The 24,927-nt window shown below is 36.2% G+C and overlaps 1 protein-coding gene across 4 annotated transcripts in view; it reads right to left on the reverse strand.

Moving 5' to 3' along the window:
- Positions 1-16,058: 16,058 nt before the first annotated feature.
- LOC116177803 (Ig-like and fibronectin type-III domain-containing protein 1) overlaps positions 16,059-24,927 on the reverse strand; it is a 219,350-nt gene continuing 210,481 nt past the window's right edge. For all 4 annotated transcript variants that reach the window (XM_031496909.1, XM_031496908.1, XM_031496907.1 and 1 more), the window contains 6 exons: positions 23,009-23,184; positions 22,824-22,962; positions 22,452-22,774; positions 22,156-22,402; positions 17,108-18,219; positions 16,059-17,065 (listed from right to left, as the gene is read on the reverse strand). In XM_031496909.1, coding sequence (XP_031352769.1) covers positions 16,871-17,065; positions 17,108-18,219; positions 22,156-22,402; positions 22,452-22,774; positions 22,824-22,962; positions 23,009-23,184 — 2,192 coding nt within the window. In that variant the 3' untranslated portion in view covers positions 16,059-16,870. The remainder of the gene's footprint in view (positions 17,066-17,107; positions 18,220-22,155; positions 22,403-22,451; positions 22,775-22,823; positions 22,963-23,008; positions 23,185-24,927) is intronic.

Below are 24,927 nucleotides of genomic sequence, written 5' to 3' on the forward strand. Positions count from 1 at the left end.
TCAAAATCAGCGGAAAAACAACTAAAAGTTGAATTTTCCACAATTACTGCATTTATGGTAAAACGAATGAGAAATTTAAACTTTTTCAAGAAAATTACAACACGTTCTCTACAATTTGCAATAATTTTTTAGATTTAGACTCAAAATGGATCAAAATATTTTACCTAATTAGCAGGAAGATACCTCAAAGATGAATTTTTCGCACTTTTTATGGTATAACAGTTGAAAAATTGAAACTTTTCCAAGACAATTGCAGCATATGCACTTTTCAAGGCTTTGAAAAGGAACTGTAGGTCACTAGAAGGTCTATGAAATAACGCTCTGGGAAGCCCTCTCACGCTATGTAGAGTGCTTAGATGTATATAGAGCCTCATACGCACTTTCTCGAGCTGGACGCCAAAGAAACATTTCATAAAGCTAAAGTTGTGCTGTAGAATGCTCTATAGAAACAGTTCAGGGTGGATGACCTTTTTATTAAATATATCGAAGATTTTCAAAAATCTATGGGACAAAAACATACCCTGTAGATTTTCCTGGTTTCAATTTGATATTGTTTTACACATTTTGGCAGAGATCGGCCCATAACTACCACAGAAATCGCTTGTCGCAATATCAAACAGAAAATGATGATATAAGTTCGTCAATTTTAGTCTAAAGAAGTTTGTAATCATAATTCATTTTTTCCTCTTGATTACTACTTTACTATAGAGTGGGTCCAATAGTCTTTGTCGACACTCTGGTATCCCTTAGATCTTATAAACTAATTGCATCTGGAAAATTCTCTGGAGCTAATTTTAACAAGCATATCTTCCGAGGTCTGTTTCTTTATTTTAAAATGAAGAAAGGGTTTCAGTTTTAATTTTTACGTAAGCCGTTAGGGACTCCTCATTGCTTTTAGGACTTAATTTTAATTATCGTAAAGTGGTAGAATGAAGGTGGAATAATTGCTGTGAAAATGACACAATTCGCTATACCAAACCTTAAATGTTAATTGTTCAATGAGTACCTAATGGAATTACATAAAGTGGAACTATTAACCGAATCCGAATGTGTAATTTACTTGCAAGGATATAAAGAAGGATGCCAAAGGGTTTATCCTACTTCGCAGCGGTCATCAGAGTCTGAAGACCCACTAGTTAGAACATTCTGCTGCCTTTTGGGGCAAATAAATTTGCAAAAATGCGTTAAAAATGGATGTACAAGTGTAAGGTAAAAAGTTTTCAAACATTTTGAAGCGCCGCAACGGCACCGAATTTTTTTTTCAAAAAGCAACCTAAAATTTATATTAAGGTACTCGAAAGACCTTATTTTTCTGTGTACAACCTACATAAATTGTGTCAAAAAAACTGAGAAACAAAATATCAGTAAAAAAACCAAAATTTTTTTCGTCAAAACTAAATTAATTTTAATTAGGAATTATAATTATTACTTATTTGTTGCCCTGTGACATTAAAACCAAAAAAATAAATAAAAGAACCGATAAACATGAGCAAAAATTAAAAAAAAACAGGTTGCTTAACTTCGGGGATCGAACGAGAACCTTTACCAATCCCAATATTATTTATTTACGTTATAGACATGTTACATTAATATATAAATGATTTGTACACATTGTGTTGTAACTCGATGTTTTCAATGTGGTGGTGGCATCGTGTGCAACAGTTGCAGAACCTTTTCTTAAGAAAAGGATGAGAATTTCGCGATTTGTGGCTTTGAGCACTTTTTAAAAGATCGTTAAACAAGTTTCGCATGCTTGACGGAAAATGCATCAAGATTACAGATGGAAAATGGTTGATGTGTTAAGCAAAATATGCACAAAACAATAGAAGGAATTTTGTACCAATAACAAAACCGACCGTAATTAATAATTGTTTAAGATATAACATCCAAATTACATTGAATTCTGTAAAAGGTCAAGAAAAATTTTCCTGTGGGAATTTGAACAATTTAGTGTTTAGTAATAAAACGGAACATTCAAGAAATTATAGCAGTGTATTTTAGGCATAAAGGACTGTCAAAAACGTTTTTTTCCAAAGCACCCGTACACCAAATTTCCGCACGATCGGCCACTTTCAAAAAAAGTTATAGCGCACACGGACGGACAGACGGTTAGACGAACGGATGGGTGGACAGATGGACAAAAATTAAAAGCTAAGTATAAAAACTATCTAGGGATCTTAACTAAGAGTTCTAGTGCATATAGACGAACGGGTGGACAAAAGGACATCCACACAAAACTAGAAAGGATCTGAGGATCCTTAATAAGTGCAGTAAAACGATTGATTGTACAGTAGAAGAAGTAGACTGAGTGTTTGTGAAGCTATTCCAATACACTGTGCCTGCAAATCAGATGAAACTTGCAGCAAATTGTATTCTTGGCTTGCAGTAAATCGATTCTCGGATTAGGGAAAATTTTCTTCTTTAAAGGTACCTGATGCTTGGTATCTACTTTTGCAGTTAATAAACTTAGTTTTATTTCTTTAAAAGAGCTTTCATTGCTTATTTTTACACATAATGTTTTCTTTTTATTTATTATTTCGTCAACTTATTAAAATTGCTTGATATGATTAATGTTTTTTAACCTTCAATTTTCAATTGTAAATTCCATTGTTTTGGATTCGAGCTTTGTTCGGCTCGACTCGAAAACAAACCGAGTCAAGCTGAACTGGTTTTTAGAACCGAGTTTCGAGCCGAGTTGAACATCTATAGTTACGAGCCCGACCGAGTTTTCAAAAAGTTCGGCTCGACTCCATCCTTAAATGGAATAATGGAAGCTGCACTTGCCCAAAGTAAAAATGATTGGCGGTAAAGCCTAATTTATATTGGGCCAGTTTACTGGCGGAAAGTACTTTCTGCCAGTAAACTTGCCAAATGTAAATTAGGCTTAAGCGAAAGAGGGGTCGCCCGTCAAAATCAAAGAATTCTTATGATATATAAGTACTAATAATAAGAATAAGATTCGATTCTAATGTATAAAATGTTTTAAAATAATTATTAGAGTTTACTGCACAAAATATGCTTTTTTAATGAACTAATGAGTGTGTTCTGTCTGATGTTTTCCATTACTTGTTTAAATTTGAACTTGATACTAAATTCTCCAACAAAAATTAGCACACAATCAGCAGAATATTCTAGTTAAGTTACAGTTATCTAGGAAATTTGATTAACCACAAAAAGAAAGGCATAAAAGTGGCAGTTTGAAAGAATAAATGGACATGTCAAATACCTACAATAGTAAAAGACATTTATTGCAAGAACGCAGAGTACGAGGTATTACCTGTACTTTGCATGTAAAACGGAAAACCCCCAAAATTTTACACATTCACCAGGTTGCGAGTAACAGGACACTATGAGATGGAGTCGACCGCCTCAAAGCACAATTTATATTGCGCAAGGGTTAGGTATATTAGAACTTATTCAAACTTGGCGCCGGGAGAAAGCTTTCCGAAGCTTTTCCCTATACTTTCAATTAAAAGCGGAAAAGCGCAGAGCTTTCCCTCGAAGTTCAAAAGGTCATGGAAATACCTTTCGGGAAAGCTCTCCGATTAGGAGCGCATAAGCGAAAGGAGGCAAGGGAGAAAGTCGAGAAAGCTTTTCCGAGTTAAAAAGGGCTGCCATTAGTTCGAGTGAGATGCCGTGAGAAATCGATACATTCACGTTTTACTACTGAAGCGCCATTCTCTTGCATGTACTGTAATGACATTTTTCTAGTTACAGAGTAGGATAGCTTCCACTATCGTGTTTTCTAGCATTTACAAGGAAATAGTAGAACTTTGGAAAGAAACTGTAAGGAAAATTTCAACATTTTTGGGTCATTTAAAAAGTTATCCGCTCCTGAAGGTTACAGGAAAACGATATGGACTTAATTTTAGTTCCAACCGTGGTTCTTAAAATCTCAACTCTTCTTTGCAGGGATTGATACTGGACCGAAACAGAATCGAAAGTGGATCAAAACCATTTTTATGCAAAATAGAGCACTAATTATAGAAGAAATGTCATTTGTATTTAACACTCGTAGAATATACAAATGTCCCACAATTAATTAATCCACAGATGAACACAAAGAATAATTAATCTAAAGAGCATCTTTGGTACCAGACTTGCCAGGTGTCATCATTAAGTGTAATTCTGTAGCCTACGAAAGTATAAATACATTAAAAAATTCGACTTTGGCTCCAAAAATTTGTTCGAAACTATTGCTTTGGTTCTCCTAAACTGTATAGTCCCTAATCTAAAGCAAAAATTCGGGTTTTAAAATAGTTCGCTCGATTTAAGTTAACTTACGTAGTCTACTAGAAATTTATCAAATAAAAATGGAATGGAATCCATACTACTTCTAGTATGTGGTCCTAAAAATCTTGTTCGTCGAAATTTTTGCTTTGGTTAAAATTCAGGTTCTAAAATTGATCCCCCGATTCTGTCTGCGTAGTCCACCAAAAACTTATTTAACAAACATTTGACTTTTGGATCCAAAAGGATGTTAGAACGTCTAGGATTAGGTACTGAAAATCTGATCGAAGCTGTTGCTTTGATTCTCTTAAACTGCAGTATTTAGTAAAGCAGAACTCGAAAAATAAACTCGTAATCTGATACAATCGAGTTGTTGCTGTAGTGATGAACGCTGCACCTGAGGTTTTGGACTCAGAAGTATAATAAATTAGAGCATCCTGCAGTTTTCTGGAAATTGGGTAATTGAGTATTTTGCATTTGAGTGTGGAAAAATACACTGCATTTGCTTTGGATGGACAGCAGACAAGCAGTGGTTTAGAGTTTGAAAGGAGTAGAGAGCCGGGGATGAACGGGATGGTGCAGAGAGGGTCTGTTTGAGAAGATGTCTAGGGGACGTCTTGGGGAAATGAGATCGTGGATGCTGTTTTCGGCGATTTGTAAGAGGCGATTTTCTCGGTGATGTTATTATTTATTGCAACGTGAAGCAACGTTGACTTAAACAAAATACTTGAGGTATTCCCGAAGCTGATTTGCATCCATTAATGATGGTTTGAAAGGTGCTATTTCAATGAAGGCGAAGAGTCTGCCCCAACCGATTAATTTTTTCAGGATCGCATCGAATTGATTTCATAAACTCGCGACCCTTAAGCTAAATCTGCAAATTGATAATTTTGTTGAAAATTGTCGTCTTAATCAAATGGTTCTCCTGAATTTGAAACAATTTATACGTTATTCAAGTTCAATACTCCTGTCCGAAAAGAATCTTGCAATCGCTCGACCATTTGTCACGAGTAGGTAAAAATAATTTAGCTTAGCAATCTGCGGGCTGATAAGAAGTTAATCTCGAACGATTCGTGCCAGTTTTGGTTGACATTATATTACCTTTATGCAATAATTGCAAATTAAACGGATTACCCTATGGTTTTTTTTTTTAATTCTCACCTACTTGGCAGTAAATGTGGCAATGTAAAGTTGCCGCAAATGACCATACAATCGAAATAAGATCCGAATAATACGAAACAAATTGTATTTATGCAACGAGCATACGTTTCGCACGAACTAGCTATAAATGTATGTAAGCACAAGATTTTCATTTCTTTTTTTGACATTTGGTTTGGAAAATAACCTTTGTAGCCTAGGTAACCATTTCTTAAGACGATTTCCAGAGACATAAAAATCCCTAAAGATGATAATGCGCCCCCATCATTCAATTTGCTAACTAGTAGAATCAAAACAAGTTTTACACCCTCCACACAAGGATTCCACCTCCCAATGAATCGGGGTTGATCTAGTGTATTTGTTTAGTCGCCTTTTACGACACGCAGTGCCTTCTGCGGTAGGAGTATTCTTTCCCGCCCCTACACGGGTAAACATTGGAAATACTCAAAGAAACTAAAGGCGAAATCGTTATCAAGAAAAATCCAACAAAGCTTTGCAATTAATGGTTACATTTCAATGTACAGAGTGGTTCAAATTCGTTACTCACCATTGGGATCTCCATAACAGTGTAGATTAAATGGGGACAACGTTGCCCCTTTTTGACTAAGAAACCACAGACATTTTTTATAAACCTTTGAAAATACTGAGGTGTCACCGAAAAAAAAAACTGAAAATTTCAAGTTTCACTTTCTTATTTCTTATGGGCGCCATATTAGATTTTTACGGAATGTGATAGAGGACAAAAACAGAAATTCGTTTGAACGAATCTCCATCACAGTCATCTTGATTCAGTAAGATATAGTTACCCGTGGATGTTAAATGAACTGAAAACTAAAACTGCACAACGGATTATTAAAAAACCGACGCTTTCTGAAATCTTCAAGTCAGCAGAAAGTTATTACAAAATAAGCGAATTTATTTCACGATGGAGTGATTTTATATCAGGATCTTTGGTTACAGCAGCATAGTATTTACTCTGTTCCAGCAATTACTTTCGGACTTATACAATTCCACCAGTCGTACAATTTATTCGAAAATTCGAGCCTTTAATTTCAACACCCCGTAGAGTTTCTGTGATATGCAGTGCCTAAACGGCTCTAAGCTCTAAGCTTTAATATCTCAAAAATTCTACTTTCATAAAATTCGAAAAAATTAATCCAAATTTGGAGCTACCGTTACAGTATCTAAAATGGACAGTCATCGTATACGGTGAAACAAAATTAAAATTTTGCAGCCGTTGTCACCTTTTTAATAATTTTTGGCTGGTTCTTATTAAGAAATATATCAATAAATAATTCATTCTGTCAAAAAGCAAAATACACATAAATTTTAGTGTCTTTCTTTAGTAACGAAGAGTCCCTAGCGATCTATGAAAAAAGCGACAAAATAAAATGAACTACCTTTCCTACTGATAAACGCTGTAAAAATTTTTTGTTGAAAATTCCACGAAACAACAGTTCCACAAAATGGTATTTTTTATTGCATGTAATTTTCTTGGGAAGAATTTGAAATTTTGCGATTCTTTTGGTCGATGGGCCAATTTTCCAAACGTTAAAAGAATAAGATAAAACCAAAGTAGTAAATTGTAGATGAATATACTAGGTACAGCTGGGTAGTAGGTTTGCTCTCTGATAGCATAGAATACACTATTCAGTTGCTCACAACTCCAAGTTTTGGTCGATTGACCCCTAAGATTTACTAAACATCTTTACTGTGTATTTAAATTCTATGTATCATTGTTGTCATAATGGTTTCCGGAAATCTTAGGCTCCAGTGAGTTTGAGATATAGGAGGAATTCTTATCTTAATAGAATTTGTGTTGCAAAGATCACAAGTAGTCTGCGATATAAAAATACAATTCTAGTGAGTCGATTTTTTAAGGACAGCCTAGACTCTCTAACACTCATGGAGTACAGTGATTGGATTTTAAAGAAAAATGATTGACTTCATTATTAGACGTCACATAAAAATAGGAGGATGTTCGGAATTTAGAAAAGCATTCGGTTCTGAACCACTCTTCGGCCCTGTGTGGAAAAATTAACAGTTTTTGTGTTACGAATCGAAAAAAGAAAAGGTTTTCGTCCGAGCTTTGCCATAAATCCAAATTGTGATTTCGAGTACTTTTTTTAAAACGGAAAACGCGATTTTCGTGCAGTTACAGCCAAATGAACTAACACCCGGAATTCAATTAACATTAATCTGTTTGATTTTCTATCCATGCTAAGAGAGGCGTTGTTGTCTCCAGCGATTCTAATTAGAATTTGTAATAACAAAGCTACAAGAAAAAGGAACCAAAGAAATTACATTTCTTAAAGTAGTAGGCTGTCGCCAGAGGACTTTCTCTGTTCAGTCACTTTACCTAAAAAGCAAGGTACAACAAGTCAACTGAAGAGAAAGATGAGCAATACGTAACTTATACAGTTCGTTTATCTTAAACTCCCTATGTTCCATTAAAAAAAACGCATCAACCTATAGGAGTAGTTCACATGGGTAACTGGAAGAAACTTTTGCAAATACTAAAGAGGAATAGTGTCATGACGAAAATATGTCGAGAAAGGGGAAAATATGGTATGAACATAGGAGGGAAGTGGCACTTAATAGTATTTGCGGATGGATAAAAATAAATTATATAAAACTCTTTCCCCTATAATAATGATGAACCGTTTACAATATACAAGTGGAAAACTCAAAAATGGCATCTTCTCCCCCCACGCTCAACAAACAGCTCGCTACCTAGGCATCACATACCTAGGTACTTTGAACAAGTTGCTAAAGGAATCGCTTAGCAGGCTCACGCACTCTACACCCTCCTATCAACCGTTCATTGACTGGACTATTTAAACTATTTAAAACAAAATTTCCTAGGCAAATTCCTCGGAAAAAGTAACAATGCCTTTTTCGAGGTAGGTATATTTGAACTACAAGGAGAATACGTTGATGTGAGAATTCCTTTAATATTTTAATTAGGGCGACGAGTCCATTAAGCCCTTAACGTGAAGATGGGATAGATACATTGTTTCCTCTTTTAGTCCTTTAGACTTTCATAATGGAGCAACAAAATTAACAGTTACTAAGGCAGGAAAAGGGCATTAAAAACCACTTTTGTGTTATTTCTGACACCATCATCAAGTAAATTAATACAAAATGTCCTACCTTAAAAACCCGCTGTTGATTGTTCAATTTGGCATACGATCGGGAATTTGTTTAACACATTTATAGTTGCACCCCCAATGTGTGAGTACCATCAGCACTCGTGTCACACTTCAACTGACAAAATTGTACCTAATAATATTAAAATCAAACTTTCCAGAGATGATTCAACACGATATGACGTATTCGTACAGCTGGTTTATTACCTGCACTTCAACAATAGCGCGTTATCAGAATCTATTTTACTATATGTTATACTTTTATTGTAGAATTCTCTACTGCCATTCGTTTACTGTAATTAAAAAAGTCGTTCACTTTGCATGTAGGGAACGTTTTAGTCAAATTATAAACCCTTTGCGATAAAGGTGCAAGTTTTGGTCAAAATTTTGGTAAAAAGTAGCCACACAAAGAGCTGGCTAAGGCTGTTGCATTTAGTGATTTTTTTCAAAGGAATGTTGTTTTATATGTGCAGGAATTTTCGGATTTTATGAAGAACACTGCGTTGGCTAAGGTTGCAGTATGTAGTGAATTTTATTTAAGGGATTTAATTCTATTTTGGTAAAAAATATTAATGTCGGATCTCTCCAAATCTCTCCAAAAAGGCGAATGAACAAGTAAAGTCAACCGTTGATGGTGGCATAAATGAAAAATGAAAAAAATTAACACTTCTCATATTAACGAAAGTAAAATGTCTCCTCAAACGGATTTCCGGGAGGCGAAATATACAAAGTGTGCATTCAAGAAGAAGGAGAGGAATAGGATTAGATTCGGGGCGTGGACTGTTAGAACCTTTCTTCAAGCCGAAACCTAAAAAGAGAAATGCTAAGAACTAATTTGGACTTTATTGGTGTCGGTGAGAGGAGGGCGGGAGGTGGAGTAGAAAAAAGGAGCATAAAATTCTTCAGTTTCGTTTCAAGAAAATAATTTGAAAATTTTGTTGCACGGTTAGTATTTTAAAGTGAAAGATTTCACGTTGAAATTTGAAGCTCAATGTCTTACAAACCCCAAATTGGAAATTTCACTTCAAGAAAAGAATTTATTTTTTGCTCAATCTTCACGGCCAATATTTTAAAATAAAAATTGAAAGCTAAGGATCTCTTACACCGTAAATTTTAAACTTCGGTTTAAGAAAACAATTTAGAATAACTTTGGCACAATTTTTACTGCGCACGTTTTAAGATAAATTGTTTTACGTTGAAATTTGAAGCTAACCGAAAACATTTTACAATTTACAATTCGAAACTACTTTCTACCCGGTCTTCACAGCCCATATTTTAAAATGTAGGCTTTCAATTTGCAAATATTAAATTTCGTATCAAGAATGGAATAATTTTTCCATGGTCTTCACGCCCCAAATTTTGAGGTGGAAGTTTTCAAGATTAATTTTGACAAAGTAGCTCTAAATTTTATAGAGATAGGCAAAATTGGAATTTTTGGGATCGAACAGGCATTACATATCATAGAAACCCTGTGTCAAAATTAGACGGTCAAATTTTCCAATAAACTGTACGACTGGTGGAATTGTAAAAATCCCCAAGTAATTAGCGATATTTTTTGTGCGTAATTAAATTCTATGTATCATTGTTCTCCTAATCGTTTCCAGAAGTCTTTGGCTCCAGTGAGTCGGAGGTAATCTTATCTTAGTAAGATTTGTGTTTTAAAGATAGTTTGCAGCTCTGAGATCACCAGTACGCGTTATAAAAATACAATTCAGCACAATTGCGGTGTGTGGGTTCTTTAAGGACATTCTAGTCTTCTTATAAGCGCGCATGGAGTACATTGATCCTGATTAGAGAAAATGGTTCACTTCATATGAAAAAAAAAGTTAATTAATTAATGAAAAAATAGGAAGGAATGGTTCCGGAGAAGCCATTCGGTTCTGGACCTCTCCGTAGCCCTGCGTGGAAAAATTAATAGTTTTTGAGTTCGAGCATCAAAAAAAGGAAAGGTTCTTTATCATAAATGCAAATTGTGATTTTGAGTTCTTTTCTTAAAACACAAATTTAAACGCGATTTTCGGAATGTAAATTGGATCTGTTTCCGTCGTCAATATGGTTAAAGCTACGTCGTAATTTGGTGTTTAATTTTGCTAGCAAGAAATTAAAAAAAAACAGATTTTCAAGTCAATTTTCAGAAAAAAGAGCAGAAATTTTTAGTAAGTATAGGTACGTCACCGTAAATTTTATTTTACAGGCTAGCCGTGTGTCAAAATTAGCAAAGAAAGTTCAAGATTGTATTTGAAGGAACCCCCTTAATATGCAAACCCGTTGCATTCTCAATAAGAAACTGAAGAGAATGGAGAAGGCGAAGCTAACCCGTTGGTTAATCAATGTTCCAAGTTCCTTTTATTAGGTTAAGGGTATGGTATCTTTAAAGGTAGGTACATAAGTATGGCTAACAGTTTTTAAAACTTTCAAAGGCATACAAGGGCCTGTAAAAAACCCTTATAAGCTTCCCTGTGCCTAGACAGGTTTCAAGAATTTACCGGGAGTTTGAAAGCCTTTAATAATTTAACCTAGAGCTTTCAATTGTATCACTGAATATGCTTTAAAATTTAGGTCCTTAGGAATCGAATTGTTCAAGTTTTTTTAATTAACCTCTTGAGTGTCTTTTAGACTTGCTAAAGTAACCAAAGGCCTGTAAGACATTCGGTAGACATTTATGGCCGTTTGCACCGAAAATTTTAAGTGGAACTTAGCTTAAAATCCACGGCAACGATTATTGAGATAATGGTTGCTATGGATTTTAGGCTACGCTTAAGCTAAGTTTTGCTTAAATTTGTCGGTGCAAACGGCCATTACTCTTAGAGCCTCCTGCATTAGTCTTTAACAGCCTGGCCCTCGAAAGTTTTTACGCGTTCTTTTAAGGGGTAATTTATAATAATATTTGGATCGCTCAAACAGTTTAAGGGTTTTTAACGCTTTTAAGTCTCTTTTAATATCCTTTTAAGGACATTTCATAGTCGTTCACCTTCTATTATACCTAGTGGAGATAAAAAAGAAAGAAATGGAGTGGGATTTATGGTTAATAAGAAGGTACAGTCAAGCGTTATGAAAGTAATAAACGACTGTGATAGAATCATAGCAATGAAAGTAGATGCATTACCCACAACAATACTAGCCAGTGGTCATCATGAAGAAATAGAAAAATTGGAGGAGGAGGTTACGAGAGTGGCTGGAAAATGCGTACTCGGAGAAAGGAATGAAAGAGGAAATAAGCTGATTGAGTTTTGCAAAATAAAAATTATTGTAATAAACACATTGGTTTGAGAACAATAAAAAAAGGGTGGTTACAAGGGTTAGTTTTCCGATTGCTGCTCAGAGTCAGTAAGCAGGGGAAACAAGTGCAATTTTTTGGTGTAGACCAAAAATTCAGGTTCAAATTAATTCACGTTAATACAAATTCGCGTCAATTAATGTTCATTAACGTTAATTCAGGATAATTCAAATTAATTCACTTTAATTCAATTAATTCTCGTTAATTCAAATTAATTCAGAAGGGTGTACACCAAAAATTCAAAGTGTTTCCCCCGGATGTCAAGAACTTTAACGTTTGGTTAAGTCAGTGTTGGGATTTTTCGGTGTGCCGGAACCCAGTTGAACCCTAAGATTAAGATTTTTCTTTAGTTAAAGAAATAAAATTTGTAAGGTTTGATATAAGGTTTAATTTTTGTACAGTTGAACTAGCTAGGTAAGGGGTAAGGCACACAACAGTTAATTTTTGTAGGCCCAACGGGGGGGAACAGCATTTATTTTTGTGTGTGTCCGAAACTAAGAGACATAGCAATATTCACACATTCTTTTCGCTGCAGATTTAGAGATACGACTTAAAAGAGTAAGGAAAGATGTGCTAGTAGAAAATGGAATTTGGAAAATTATTGGACAAGGACGAAATAGGATGTAAAATGGAAAGAGAAAGCGGAACACCAAAAACGGAAGAAAGTGTGAGGTTTTAGCAAGGGGCCAAGAATAAAGAAACCTTAGATAACAACAAAAATGATAAATTAGATGGAGGAAAGAAGGAAAGCTAAACATTTATCTTTAAGGACAGATAAAGGAAAAATATTGTACAAAAAACCTAACATTGAACTAAGAGAAGAAATGTATAAGGGAAGAACATGGTTTGAAAAGGTATGTAGGGAAATCGAAGAACTAGAGAATTAATTGATATACAATAAAGTAAAAAAATACGCTAGATAGGAAGAATGGAGGAACTATGTCAGTATAGAAATAGAAAATATCAGGATGGCAAGTTGTCGACAGAAGAAAGCGAAGTATTGGAAAGATGGAAAGCATATCTGTAGGAATTATATCAAGCAAAGAACAAACCAACACAGATGACAGTGGAAAGCGTAGAGAAAGTGGAGAATAACAATATCGGGGAAGGCATTCTATCAACGGAAGTAAAGGTAGCCATAAAAGAAATGAAGGATGGGAAGGCGGAAGGAGTCAATAGTATCCCCTTAGATTTATTGCAAGTGGGGAGAAACTGTTGGAAATACTAAAGAGGAATGGTGTCAACTGGAGAGAAAGGCGAGCAATAGGAAACAAAAAGCAAAAATCAGGGTTGGCTGTAAAAAGGCGGATTGGTTTAATACCGGAAGAGGAATCGGAGAGGGATGCTGTTTATCACCAACTCTGTTTAATTTATACAGGGTGACAATTTAAAAACTTACCACCCCCCATATCTTAGTAAATAAACGAGATATTTAAAAAAATCAAAATCCGTTTCGGTAATTTGGAGGGGGAATCACAATGACATAGTTGGCGACGTACCCCCTCCAACCCCCTGCGCCCCAGCCACCCCAACTTTTAAATCTTAAATAGTGACCCCCCATGTGTGATACGTCTTTGGAAAGCTCTGAAAAAATGCTTTCCAACCATACCAAATAGCATTACATTTAGGTTAGTAATTATCGTGCAAATCAAAAAATAAACTAATATGATACATTTGAATTTAAATAAATAATAACTATTTAAAACGCAACCGGCGAACATAGACGAACTAAGACAGAGAATAATTCAAGAATGTCGAAATATTGCAAAACCAACATTTGAAAAGGTTCGACAAGAGTTTGAGAATAGATTATAACTGGCGATCAAAAATGAGTTGCTGTCAAGTCGGCTTTGGAAGTTCAAGTTAAATACGATTTTCCATGTTTATTTTTTGATTTGCACGATAATTACTAACCTAAATGTAATGCTATTTGGTATGGTTGGAAAGCATTTTTTCAGAGCTTTCCAACGACGTATCACACATGGGGGGTCACTATTTAAGATTTAAAAGTTGGGGTGGCTGGGGCGCAGGGGGTTGGAGGGGGTGCGTCGCCAACTATGTCATTGTGATTCCCCCTCCGAATTACCGAAACGGATTTTGATTTTTTTAAATATCTCGTTTATTTACTAAGATATGAGGGGTGGTAAGTTTTCAAATTGTCACCCTGTATGTAAAAGACATGGCGGAAATATGTTGGAATTGGGGAAAATATGGTATGAACATCGCAGGGAAAAGGATTTGGGGATGACATGATTGAATTTGCCTATGATTTTTTTAAGATTTTTTAAAGAGCAATTAATCTGCTGTACAACATAAAATATGCATATGGCTGATATACAAACAAATGAAGAAATTCGTGATTCAATATTTAGAAAACAAATGAAATCTAGTATGCCTTGTACTGAAGGATGCGCGGTGCCTGTTGTGTTATATGGGTAGATCGTATCACAAAAATAAGTCACACAACGGAACATTGAATAAGTTGATATAGGTCTCTAAGATGCGAGCGACTTCCGGTATAGAACCGTGTCAAAGTTGAAAAGTCAACGTTTCGCCCACTTTCGCAAGGGACCTCATCAGGTCAAGAAACCAAAAAAACAATCCAACAAAAATAAATTATATAAAACTCTTTTCCCTATAATAATGATGAACCGTTTTCAATATACAAGTAGAAAACTCAAAAATGGTATCTTCTCTTCCACGCCCAACCCTCGGTTCGCTACCTAGGCATCACATACCTAACCTAAGTAATCTGAACAAGTTTCTAATGGAGTCGCTTAGCTCTCTGCTCACGCACTCTACACCCTCTCATCAACCGTTCATTGACTGGACTAATTTAAACTATTTAAAACCAAGTTTCCTTAAACTGTTAGTACCCATTTAATCCTGGGCAAATTCCTCGGAAAAAGTAACAATTCCTTTTTGGGTTATACTTGAATCACAAGTCGAATACGTTGATGTGAGAATTGCTTTAATATTTTAATTAAGTGCATTAAGCCTTGAAGATGGGACTAAATATAGGTACATGGTTTCCTCCTTTAGTCCTTTAGACTTTCATAATGGAGCAACCAAATTAACAGTTACTAGGTACAAAAACGACATATAAAAATCACTTTTTCGACACCATCAAGTAAATTAATGCACTTATAATACCTTAAACTCACTGTTAATTGTTCAATTTCGCATAGGATCGGAGCCTATTTTCTAACACGTTTATAGCTGCACCCCCAATACGTACGTACCATCATCACTCGTGTAACACTACTGACAAAATTGTACCTAATAATATTAAAATCAAACTTTCCAGAAATGATTCAACACGATATGACGTATTCGTACAGATGATTTATTACCTGAATTTCAACAATAGAGCGTTATCAGAATCTATTTTACTAAATGATATAGGTACTTTTATTGTAGAATTCTCTACTGCCATTCGTTTACTGTAATTAAAAAAGTCGTTTGATTTGCATTAGGGAACGTTTTAGTCATATTATCAACCCTTTGCGATGAAGGTGCAAATTTTAGTCAAAATTTTGGTAAAAAGTAGCCACACAAAGCGCTATTGCATTTGGGGATTTTTTTCAACGAAATGTTGGTTTATATGCAAGAATTGTCGGATTTTATGTTTTCAGAAGAACACTGCGTTGGCTAAGGCTGTAGTATATAGTGAATTTTTCTTAAGGGATTTAGTTCTATTTTGACAAAAATAAAAGGGATTTCGCTATGTCAAAAAAACGCTGGCGAAGGTAATTGTGTCAATGGATTTTTTCAAAAAGATGTAGGTAGTTATTTTTAACTAAGAATTATGAAATTTTAAGGTTTCAAAGCTTATTCGCTTTATCAATAGAACACCGCTGAAAGCTGTTGCTTTTATGAAATTTTTTCGAAGTTGTCTTTAAGCGGAAATTTTTGAATTTTAGGTTTTCAAAGCGAAGTCGCTATATCAAACGATATTATGGTGAAATTTTTCAAAGGCGCGTAGTTATCTTTAGGCAAGGTTTGGCGATTTTTAGGATTTAGAGGAATTGCTGGCCAAGGGTGTCGCACGTAGGGGATTTTTGCAAAGGCATGTAGTTGTCTTTAGTTAAGTGTTCCAAAGCGAAATCGCTACATCAGACGGCTAAACCAATCGTATTTAGCGAATTTTTTCGAAAGAACATTTTTTGCCCCCTGTCGCGTGGTTCTGTCACCAAAATGTAACCCTCGTTAGGAACTTGCATATATACGGGATGAATAAAAAATGACTGTCATCTTTTCTTTATTTTGTTCCTAATCCCTAATCATTTCAAACAGTTATGTATAAATTGAACTAGGTATGAGTTCCCCCAGATAAAGTCAGACGATAGAAAAAGGCACAGATACATGTATGCGTTAATACATGCTTTCCCATCTTAAAATTACTATTTAACAATATGTATATGTCTATGTCAGGTATCTATATTAATTTACATTGGAGAGCATTAGTTTATATAAAAAAAATAACATTAAAGTTAGCGACTAGATGGAGCAAGTCTACACAACGGTAGCGGAATGTCAGGTGGACGTCCTCTTCTTACCACACGAATGGTAAATGCCTTAAAGTGCTGGTCTTTGAGAATCAAATACGCACTCGTACAGGGTCTTCTATAGATCGTCACCTTTTTTTTTGTCATCGAACACCAGAACACCCTGTAGATAGTGCGAAAAATAACGACGCAAGGGGTTATCGGACAAATTACGTATGTCTAGAAATGTTGGACGTCATTAATGGCCTTATAACAGTGCAAAATGAAACAATCAGCAATACACGCAAAATGAATGCCTTTCGCCAGCAAATCTGTCGCCATCAGCGAACATGCGGTATTGCTGATTGATTTACTTACTGTGCAAAATATTCGGACTGCTGCTTAGTGCCGGTGGATGTAGGTATGTATTAATCATCTAGTCAATCACATTTTTTTTACCTTATCTCTAAATTATACTAAAATTTGCTATAATACACCGATCACATCCTGTAGTCGCACAATGCGTCTTAAAATCTCGATTCGTCACCGTCACTAAGAATAACCTCATACTAGGGTTTGAGCCGTTTAAAACCAACGCCATCTTGACCGAGCTTCAATTCTTCGTAGAGAGTTGGATTGACTTCTTGCGAGAGAGGCACGTGTAACGGTTCCTGCTTCCAACCCTGGCCGCCTGAAGAGGAGGAGACCGCGATGCCATTCGCCGTTCCGTTCGACATCGAGCTTTCCGATTGTCCCTGCGGTACCTAATCGAAAAATTTGACCTGGTTCTCACCTTAAATATTTACCTGTATGTGGTCCATGTTCACCTCACGGAGGTAGCTCGGGTTTTCAAATGCCACCCCTCCGGAATTCTTACCTACCAGTAACCTTTTGGTGCGTACAAACCAAACGGCTGCGGCGACAATTGCGGCGACTACAATCAGCGCGGAGACGACTGCCACAGCGACTCCGGTATGGGAGACGTTTTCGTCTTGGCTGGCAGCTAGCGTTATGTATTTGTCGCCGGCGGTGAACTTGATCGCGTCGCTCAAGGTCGAGGTTCCTCTGTGGTTGCCCGCCTTTATCACGCACTCGTAAACGGCACCCTCCAATAGTCCGCTGATCTTGTAGTGCGTTTCGGGGGTGTCGAAGCGTTGCGTGGGATTGCTGTCGGCGTGTACCAATTTCCAAAAGATCCTGTACATCTCAACGGTGTGTGGGTTTTTAACTGGGGGATCCCAGAGGACGTTTACCGAGTGGGCGTCCACGGGCTCGACGCGAATATTCTGAGGTGGTCCCGGTAGTTTGTCGCGGCCTTCGTGGAAGCAGCTCATTATTTGCTTGGTGTAGCTAAGCACGCACAGTTTGTTGTTGAAGAGAGGTTCGCCTCGGCACCAATCCAGGCACCTCTTCGGCACCCCCCACTGCGAACAGCAACTGCGATGATCGGAACCATCAGCCGCGCACTTCATCAGCTTGTCAAAGTCGTTGATGCACTCCGGCTTGTCGATCACCGAGTCGATGTCCAAATAGAAACTGCAGGCCACCATGCAGGGCGACGTGACGTTCTGCTCAATGCAACACTGGGTCACATTGTTCGAGGTCGCCACATTTCGAACGCGCAAAGTCACCGCTTGCGTTGCGACCCCGAACGCATTCTCCGCGTGGCAATAATAGTCACCGACATCGACCTCAGCAACCTGCTTAATCGACAACGTCATCGAGTACCGATCCTCCTCGTCGCGCACTCGATCAACCGCGATATCGTACTTCCCCCCTTGAATGACGGGCGTTCGATCTTCGCGACTTTTCCAAAACAACATCTTCGGCTCGGGATGAGCGTCAACTTTGCATTCGAGCTTAACCGTGTCGCCGAGCGCCGCTATCGTCACGCCTGTGGCTTGGATATGCGGTCCATCTGCACACAGTGAAATATAATAATAATAATAAGCCATTTATTTGTACATAAAAAACAACAAAATATTTTTCACTTTAAACTTAAAAATTATTACACTACAAATAAATGTATAAAATCTACGGAGTTTCATTCACACAAACATGGGTACACTGGACAATAAAAAGAAAAGAGAAAAAAAAACATATCAACACTGAATTCATACCTGCAGCATGATCTATGTTTAAAAACTTGTTAATATCATTTGTCAGGTGCAAGGTGAATAACTTGATAATAGAATTTAAAAAAAAGAAATAAAATAAAAATAAGCTAAAAATAAAAATAAATAAAATAAAGGGAAAGATGATAAGTAACAAAGGACTAATAGTTAAATTAAATTTGAACTAAAAGAATGTTTCGAACCTCTTGTATACTCATTGAAGCACAAATTTTTTTTACATTTTTCAAAAATGATTTATTCGATAGAATAAAAAACGAGGAGATATTGTACTTTAGTTGAAAATGGTTACCTATAGACCTTGATTACATGAAAAGTGAAGTTTTTTGTGCAATTTGTTTGTTAACTGTTATATTGTAAGATAAACTTAAAGTTTTGAATCTTGTAGTGTAGTTGTGAGTAGGAACATTAAGCAGTGTAGACTTGCTTTTGTAGATGTATTTTAATAAGGTGAGTATGTAAAGATGATAAATAGAATACAACTTAGTTTCTTTAAAGAGTTGTTCTGATGATAGCATTAACGGTTTTCGAAATAATATTTTTAAAATTAGTTTTTGGACAATAAACAAACGACTCATGTAAACATCTGGTGTTGACCTCCATGTTAATATCCCATACGATATTATAGATTGACATACGCCGTAATAAATAATTTTCTTGGAAGCGACACTCATTACACTGTTTATAGATTTAAAAAGATATATTAGTTTCCTTAATTTGTTGGTTAGGTATTGAATTTGAGTATCCCACCTTAGGCGGCTGTCTAACATGACCCCCAAATACTTCACAGTATTACATTTATTAATTTTTATGTCACAATTACATTGTCTCATTGTGCAATCCTTTACGTGTATGAGCAAACTGTCTACATTATCTACAGTGTAAGAGGACTTTTGGTAGTTTAACGTTAAGATGTTGTTATCTAGCCAGTGTTTAATTATGCTCATATGACCTGAGGTTGTATCTATTTTTTGAATCTGCCGAGACAAAGAGTACTGTATCGTCTGCATACGAGAACAACTTAGCATTTTGCAGTGATAAATTCAATAGGTCGTTTATATATATTATAAAAAGTAAAGGTCCCAGAATAGATCCTTGAGGAACTCCAAACCTTACAGTCTTTTCAGCACTCATCGTCCCATCAATTCTTACAGCTTGTGTTCTATTGTAAAGATACGATTTAATAAGTGAAAGACTAACGCCATATTTAAATAATTTATCACATAATATGTCATGAATCACTGTATCAAAAGCTTTAGCAAGATCTAAGAATACTGCTAGACAATACTCAGAGTTATCAAGAGGCGTTATAATTTTTTTAACAAGGTCAGTCAGCGCATCTTCAGACGATTTATTTTTCATAAATCCATATTGTGATCCTGAAAGAATATCAAATCTTTGGAAGAAAGACAGTAATTGTTTGTGAATAATTTTTTCAAATATTTTTGACAAACAACAGCTGGTTAGTGCAATTGGTCTGTAATTACTTACCTTGGTCTTATCGCCACTTTTATGTAAAGGTATCATAATTCCATTTTTTAAAACAGTAGGAAAATATCCCTCAATAAGACAACGATTGTATAGTGTGGATAATGGTAGGGTGACGGAATGTGCGATAAGTTTTAATGTACTCGAAGAAATATTGTCATAACCACCCGATACTCTTACTTTTAAGTCTTTTATAGAGTTTTCTACGTCTTTATCAATGATTGGACACCATGAAAAAGTTTTTGTAACAAAAGAGATGGTATCTTTGTAAGTTCCCGAGGTACTGACACGAAAAGCTAACGTTTCGGGAACGGATACGAAGTAGTCACTATTTCACTCATATCCTTCACTACGTATCCATTCTCGTCAATTATTCGTTTTATAGGGACCTTTGATTTTTCTATATTAGCCGCCTTTTTGGTCGCTAACCCATAGTTCAGATATATTTTGAGTATGTGCAATATTATTTTCAAAATATTTCATTTTTTGAAATTTTATTAAATTACTTACTTTATTTCTTTGTTTTTGATATGACAGGTATGTTAAATTATTTTTATTTTTTAAGTATAGTTTGAATAAATCTTGTTTTATTAGAATTTCTTGTAATAATTCATCTGTTGCCCATTCTTTCTTCTTTTTAATTCTTTTGTTTTTAATAATAGTAGTAGAAGCAATCATTTTTTTGCAGACGTTTATAAAATGATTAAACGATTCCTCAATGGGCAATAATTTTAGAACATCCCAATTAAATTGCTGGAGGAGTGTGTTCAGTTTACAGTAGTCAGATATGTTAATACTTTTTAGCATTTTATCGTGTTGACATTTTTCTTTGACTAATTGAAATTGTAGCTTTAGTGCTATTGGACAATGATCAGTAATTTGATCTGTAATAATAAAAAATGTAGCAATCACATTTTTATTAGCACATTTGAGAAAAATGTGGTCTATGCATGATTGTGAATCACCAGATATTCTTGTAGGCTTGTTGATATATGGAACAAATGAAAATTCACTCAACAAATTTAAATACGATTCTGTTACATGATTTCCACTGTTTAATAAATCTATATTTATATCTACGATTAGAATTTCAACACAGTTTTCGATATGATTTTGAAAATATAATTTAAGAGAAGTTAAGAAGCAGTTGATATCATAAGATGGTGGGCGATAGATGCTTGTTATGATTATTATATTATTGTGCAGTTTTAATCGTGTTCTTGTAAAGCAAAACCCATTAATCACAATGTTATTAGAGGATTGTATAATTGTTGATTTAATATATATTATTACACCGTCATTTTGGTTTAGCTTACTCGCGTTGTAATTAAGATCATAGCCATCCAGTTCAAAGTATTTTGTACTTACGCAATTCCACGTCTCGCTTAGTACAATCACTCGCATGGAGTTTAGAAGTGGTTTGATACTTGCTAAATAATCAAAATTTTTTGCAATGGATCTAATATTTGTGTGAAATATACTAAACAATTCACATTTCTCATTTTTCACGGAGCTCGAAAATGATTGCAAATTAATATACTTATCATCGATACCAGGCAATTCATTTGCTATTTCTATCATTTAACAAAATGAAAAAAGAAAAAAAAACGGAGGACAAAAATAAAGAAACAAAAAAAAACAAAATCAAAAATAAATGATAGTGATGAAAATAGAAAATTTAAACTATACGTAATGCGTTAACAATAAACAAGTGATTGCATCGTTCTCCCATAATTATATTTTTAAAAAAACACACACAAAAAAAATAAGCCTGCTGCATAAATAGTAAAGTAGCAGTAATAAAATACAAAAAAATAGAACAAAAAGATTCAGTTCTATAATCATCTACCTAATTATCACATAATTTTTTTTTTACAATTTTTTTTACTTGTTTGAAAGACAAAAAAAATCAAAATCAAAATCCCATTTAATTAGCATTTCTTCTTTAAAAACATAATTACCCTCTAAATGACCAGTATTAACAAAACAAATTCATAAAATTCTTGTTTATTTCAACAGTTCTAAGTCCCCAGCCTTTGTAATTTTTACACACGGTGCACCATTACTTTTGCGCATAAATATTTTACAGTCTCTGGTCTATAAGAAAGCATATTTTAGTTATATATTTTTTAAGACAACTGAAGGTCCCAAGAGGCATAGCTCCCAAACGAAATACTTTGCACCCCCAGCTAATTTAGATAGAACCCCCCACCTAGTGCAACAAAGACACTTACGGCTGATTATGATCTTTCTCGACGCCTGCATCGGCGTGCCGTACCCGTTGTCGGCGTAACACGAAATCTGGTCCATATCCCTCGTCACGTTGTTTATGACCGTGACCATATGGCGCGTGATCTCCTGCCGTACCAGTCGACCGGTGATGTACAACGAAATCGTGGGCATAGGCGTGCCCATTGCTATGCAAAGGATCGTCATACTGCTACCCTCCATCACCAAATTTATCGGATGCACGGTCGGGGGCTGCGAAACATCAGCAAAATTGAAGGTGTTCAGCTCACGGACTACTCACCTCCACAAATGCGGGGTAGGCGGGATCCGTCCACGCGATCAACGTCTCCGAGGGCGTACTTTGCCCCTTGTCGGATATCGCGGTGACGTATACGATATACTGGGTGTTCGGGTTGAGCTTCTGTATCGTATGCGATGTGACCGAGATGTTCGTGATCTGGTAGTGATCGTCCGCTGTCGATTTGTGGTAAAGTCGGTAGGTGATCTGCTGGGACGGAAGGCTGAAAGCGGGAGGTTGCCACGTTATCGTCACCCAAGTCGCACTGTGGCTCGCTATCGCCAGCGAATGTGGGGGAGATGTCACCCCGCTGACACGTTCGCCATCTGAAGGACATGGTAACTTAATGGCTTACTGTGACGAAGTTTTCGGTACCTGATTTGGCCACCTGAAGTGTAAGTATCGACGAAGGTAGAGATGTGCCGTGCTGGTTTCGGGATACAACGAACAGTTGGTAGAAGGCGCTCTTTTCCAAATTTTTTAAAGTGTAAGATGTATCACTCACGTTTACTTGCTATAAATAAAGTGTTAATGGCAGTTGGAAGGCGGAGACAACTTACATTGTCTAGTTTCAGTATGGTTTCGTGCATTGATGTATTTTCAACCTTTTGGTAGTAGAGAACGTAATCGGTTACATTACTGCCATCGTCGGGGGATTCCCATTCGAGCGAGATACTATCGTCGGTTGTCAGCGTTGCGTGCAGTTCTGCGATTGGTCCCGGCAGTAATCCTGTACCTAAATACATTGATATCTTAAGATTTATATTCCATACATAGTGGACACCCTGTATATTAACGTCCTGTGAAAATTTACTTAAGAATCTATTTCTGCCTTTAAGACATCGTAATTATAGCTGATGATCCCACTATACACTTAGGTACAAAATTTCCATGCCCAAACCCTCATCGGCCATGGGTTGTCTTGGTCGCAAACGATCATTCAACCCAATGGGTCAAGCTCGCCGGCCGTCCAAACTACATTGCCTCTAGAGCCTTCGCGTGAAAAAATGACGCTGGCCGTCCGGAAACAGACATTTTCCCGCAACCCAAAAAATGTCAAAATTGTAACGATTCGACCATACCAAATAGAGTCATTAAAGTCTAATGTAAAATAAAGCATGTGTGTTGCGGAAGGGAATAATATTATAAAGATAAAATGGATTACCTGTTTCTTATTCTTTTCTTCACGAGTGCGGAGTGAATCGCGACCGACCGGTATTATCGTTTTTATTTTTAATGGCACCTACTTTTAGCTGTCACCAAAACGCATCTCTCCCCCTACTTGGTCTTTTCCACTTTCGCCTCATTCACTTTTAGGAACCAAACAGGCAGGAATAAGAGATGGGAGAATTAGCGGAAAATAGGAATATAAAATGTTGCTCAAAATAGAGCTAAAAATTAATGAAAACGAAACATTCCGCCCGCTTAAAATGAAAGGTTCATTTTAACAAATTTTAATAAAGTAAAAAAAATGTTTAAATTTCGCCATCAAAATAAAAAAAATTCTATCTTACACAATTTATAAGAACTTCATGAGTAACTTAAATTTAATTTAAAGGTAAAGCGCACACTTTACTAACAGGTCGTTGAATAAGACCTTTTGTTAGTGCGTAAGGTAACAACCCTTACAACACCGTCTTTACCGGGATGCACTTGAGCAACTCGCCCCATGCTCCATTTTAGAGGAGGCAAATCGTTACCTTTAATTAAAACTAGAGTGTTCAACTCAATGTTTACAGTTTTATCAGTCCAACGACTTCTTTGTAATTAACGTCTGGAGGTACTAGTTACTGTAACGCTTCCAGAAAGTTTGATGTACCTGTATGTTGTAATAACCGCCAACGCGAAAGCCTATTAATTTTATGGTCGCCCAAATCAGGCTCCGGAAAAGAGTTCAAGGGCTCTAAAGTCAAAAAATGGCCGGGTGTCAACACGTTAAGGTCATTGGGATCTGAACTCTGAGGGTGAAGGGGCCTAGAGTTTAGAACGCCCTCTATTTGAACCAGAACGGTATTGAATTCTTCGTAAGTGAGAATTTGGAATCCAATTACCTTATGGAGATGGGTTTTTCCGCAGCGAACACCGCTTTCCCAAATTCCGCCAAAATTTGGCGCTCCAGCGGGATGAAAATGGCAATTTATTTTGTGACAATCTGCTGCTACATGCACGTATTTATTTATTTCCTTCCAAGCACCGCAAAAATTAGTGCCACAATCGCTATAAATATCATTTACGCGCCCGCGTCTCGCGATGAAACGACGTAAACAAGCGAGGAAAGTTTCACTGGTTAGATCAGAAGCTAGCTCAATATGTAAAGCTTTGGTCGCCATACAAACGAACAAGCACACGTATACCTTTAGGACCTTAGCTCCTCGAGTAGTTTGTAGTTATGGAAAATCGGCCGGCATAATCCACACCTACAGAAGCAAATGCTTTAACACTTGAGAGCCTAGCAGAAGGTAATTGACCCATGATGGGT

The sequence above is a fragment of the Photinus pyralis genome, unplaced genomic scaffold (assembly GCF_008802855.1).
Source record: "Photinus pyralis isolate 1611_PpyrPB1 unplaced genomic scaffold, Ppyr1.3 Ppyr1.4_LG8, whole genome shotgun sequence".
NCBI lineage: Eukaryota > Metazoa > Arthropoda > Insecta > Coleoptera > Lampyridae > Photinus > Photinus pyralis.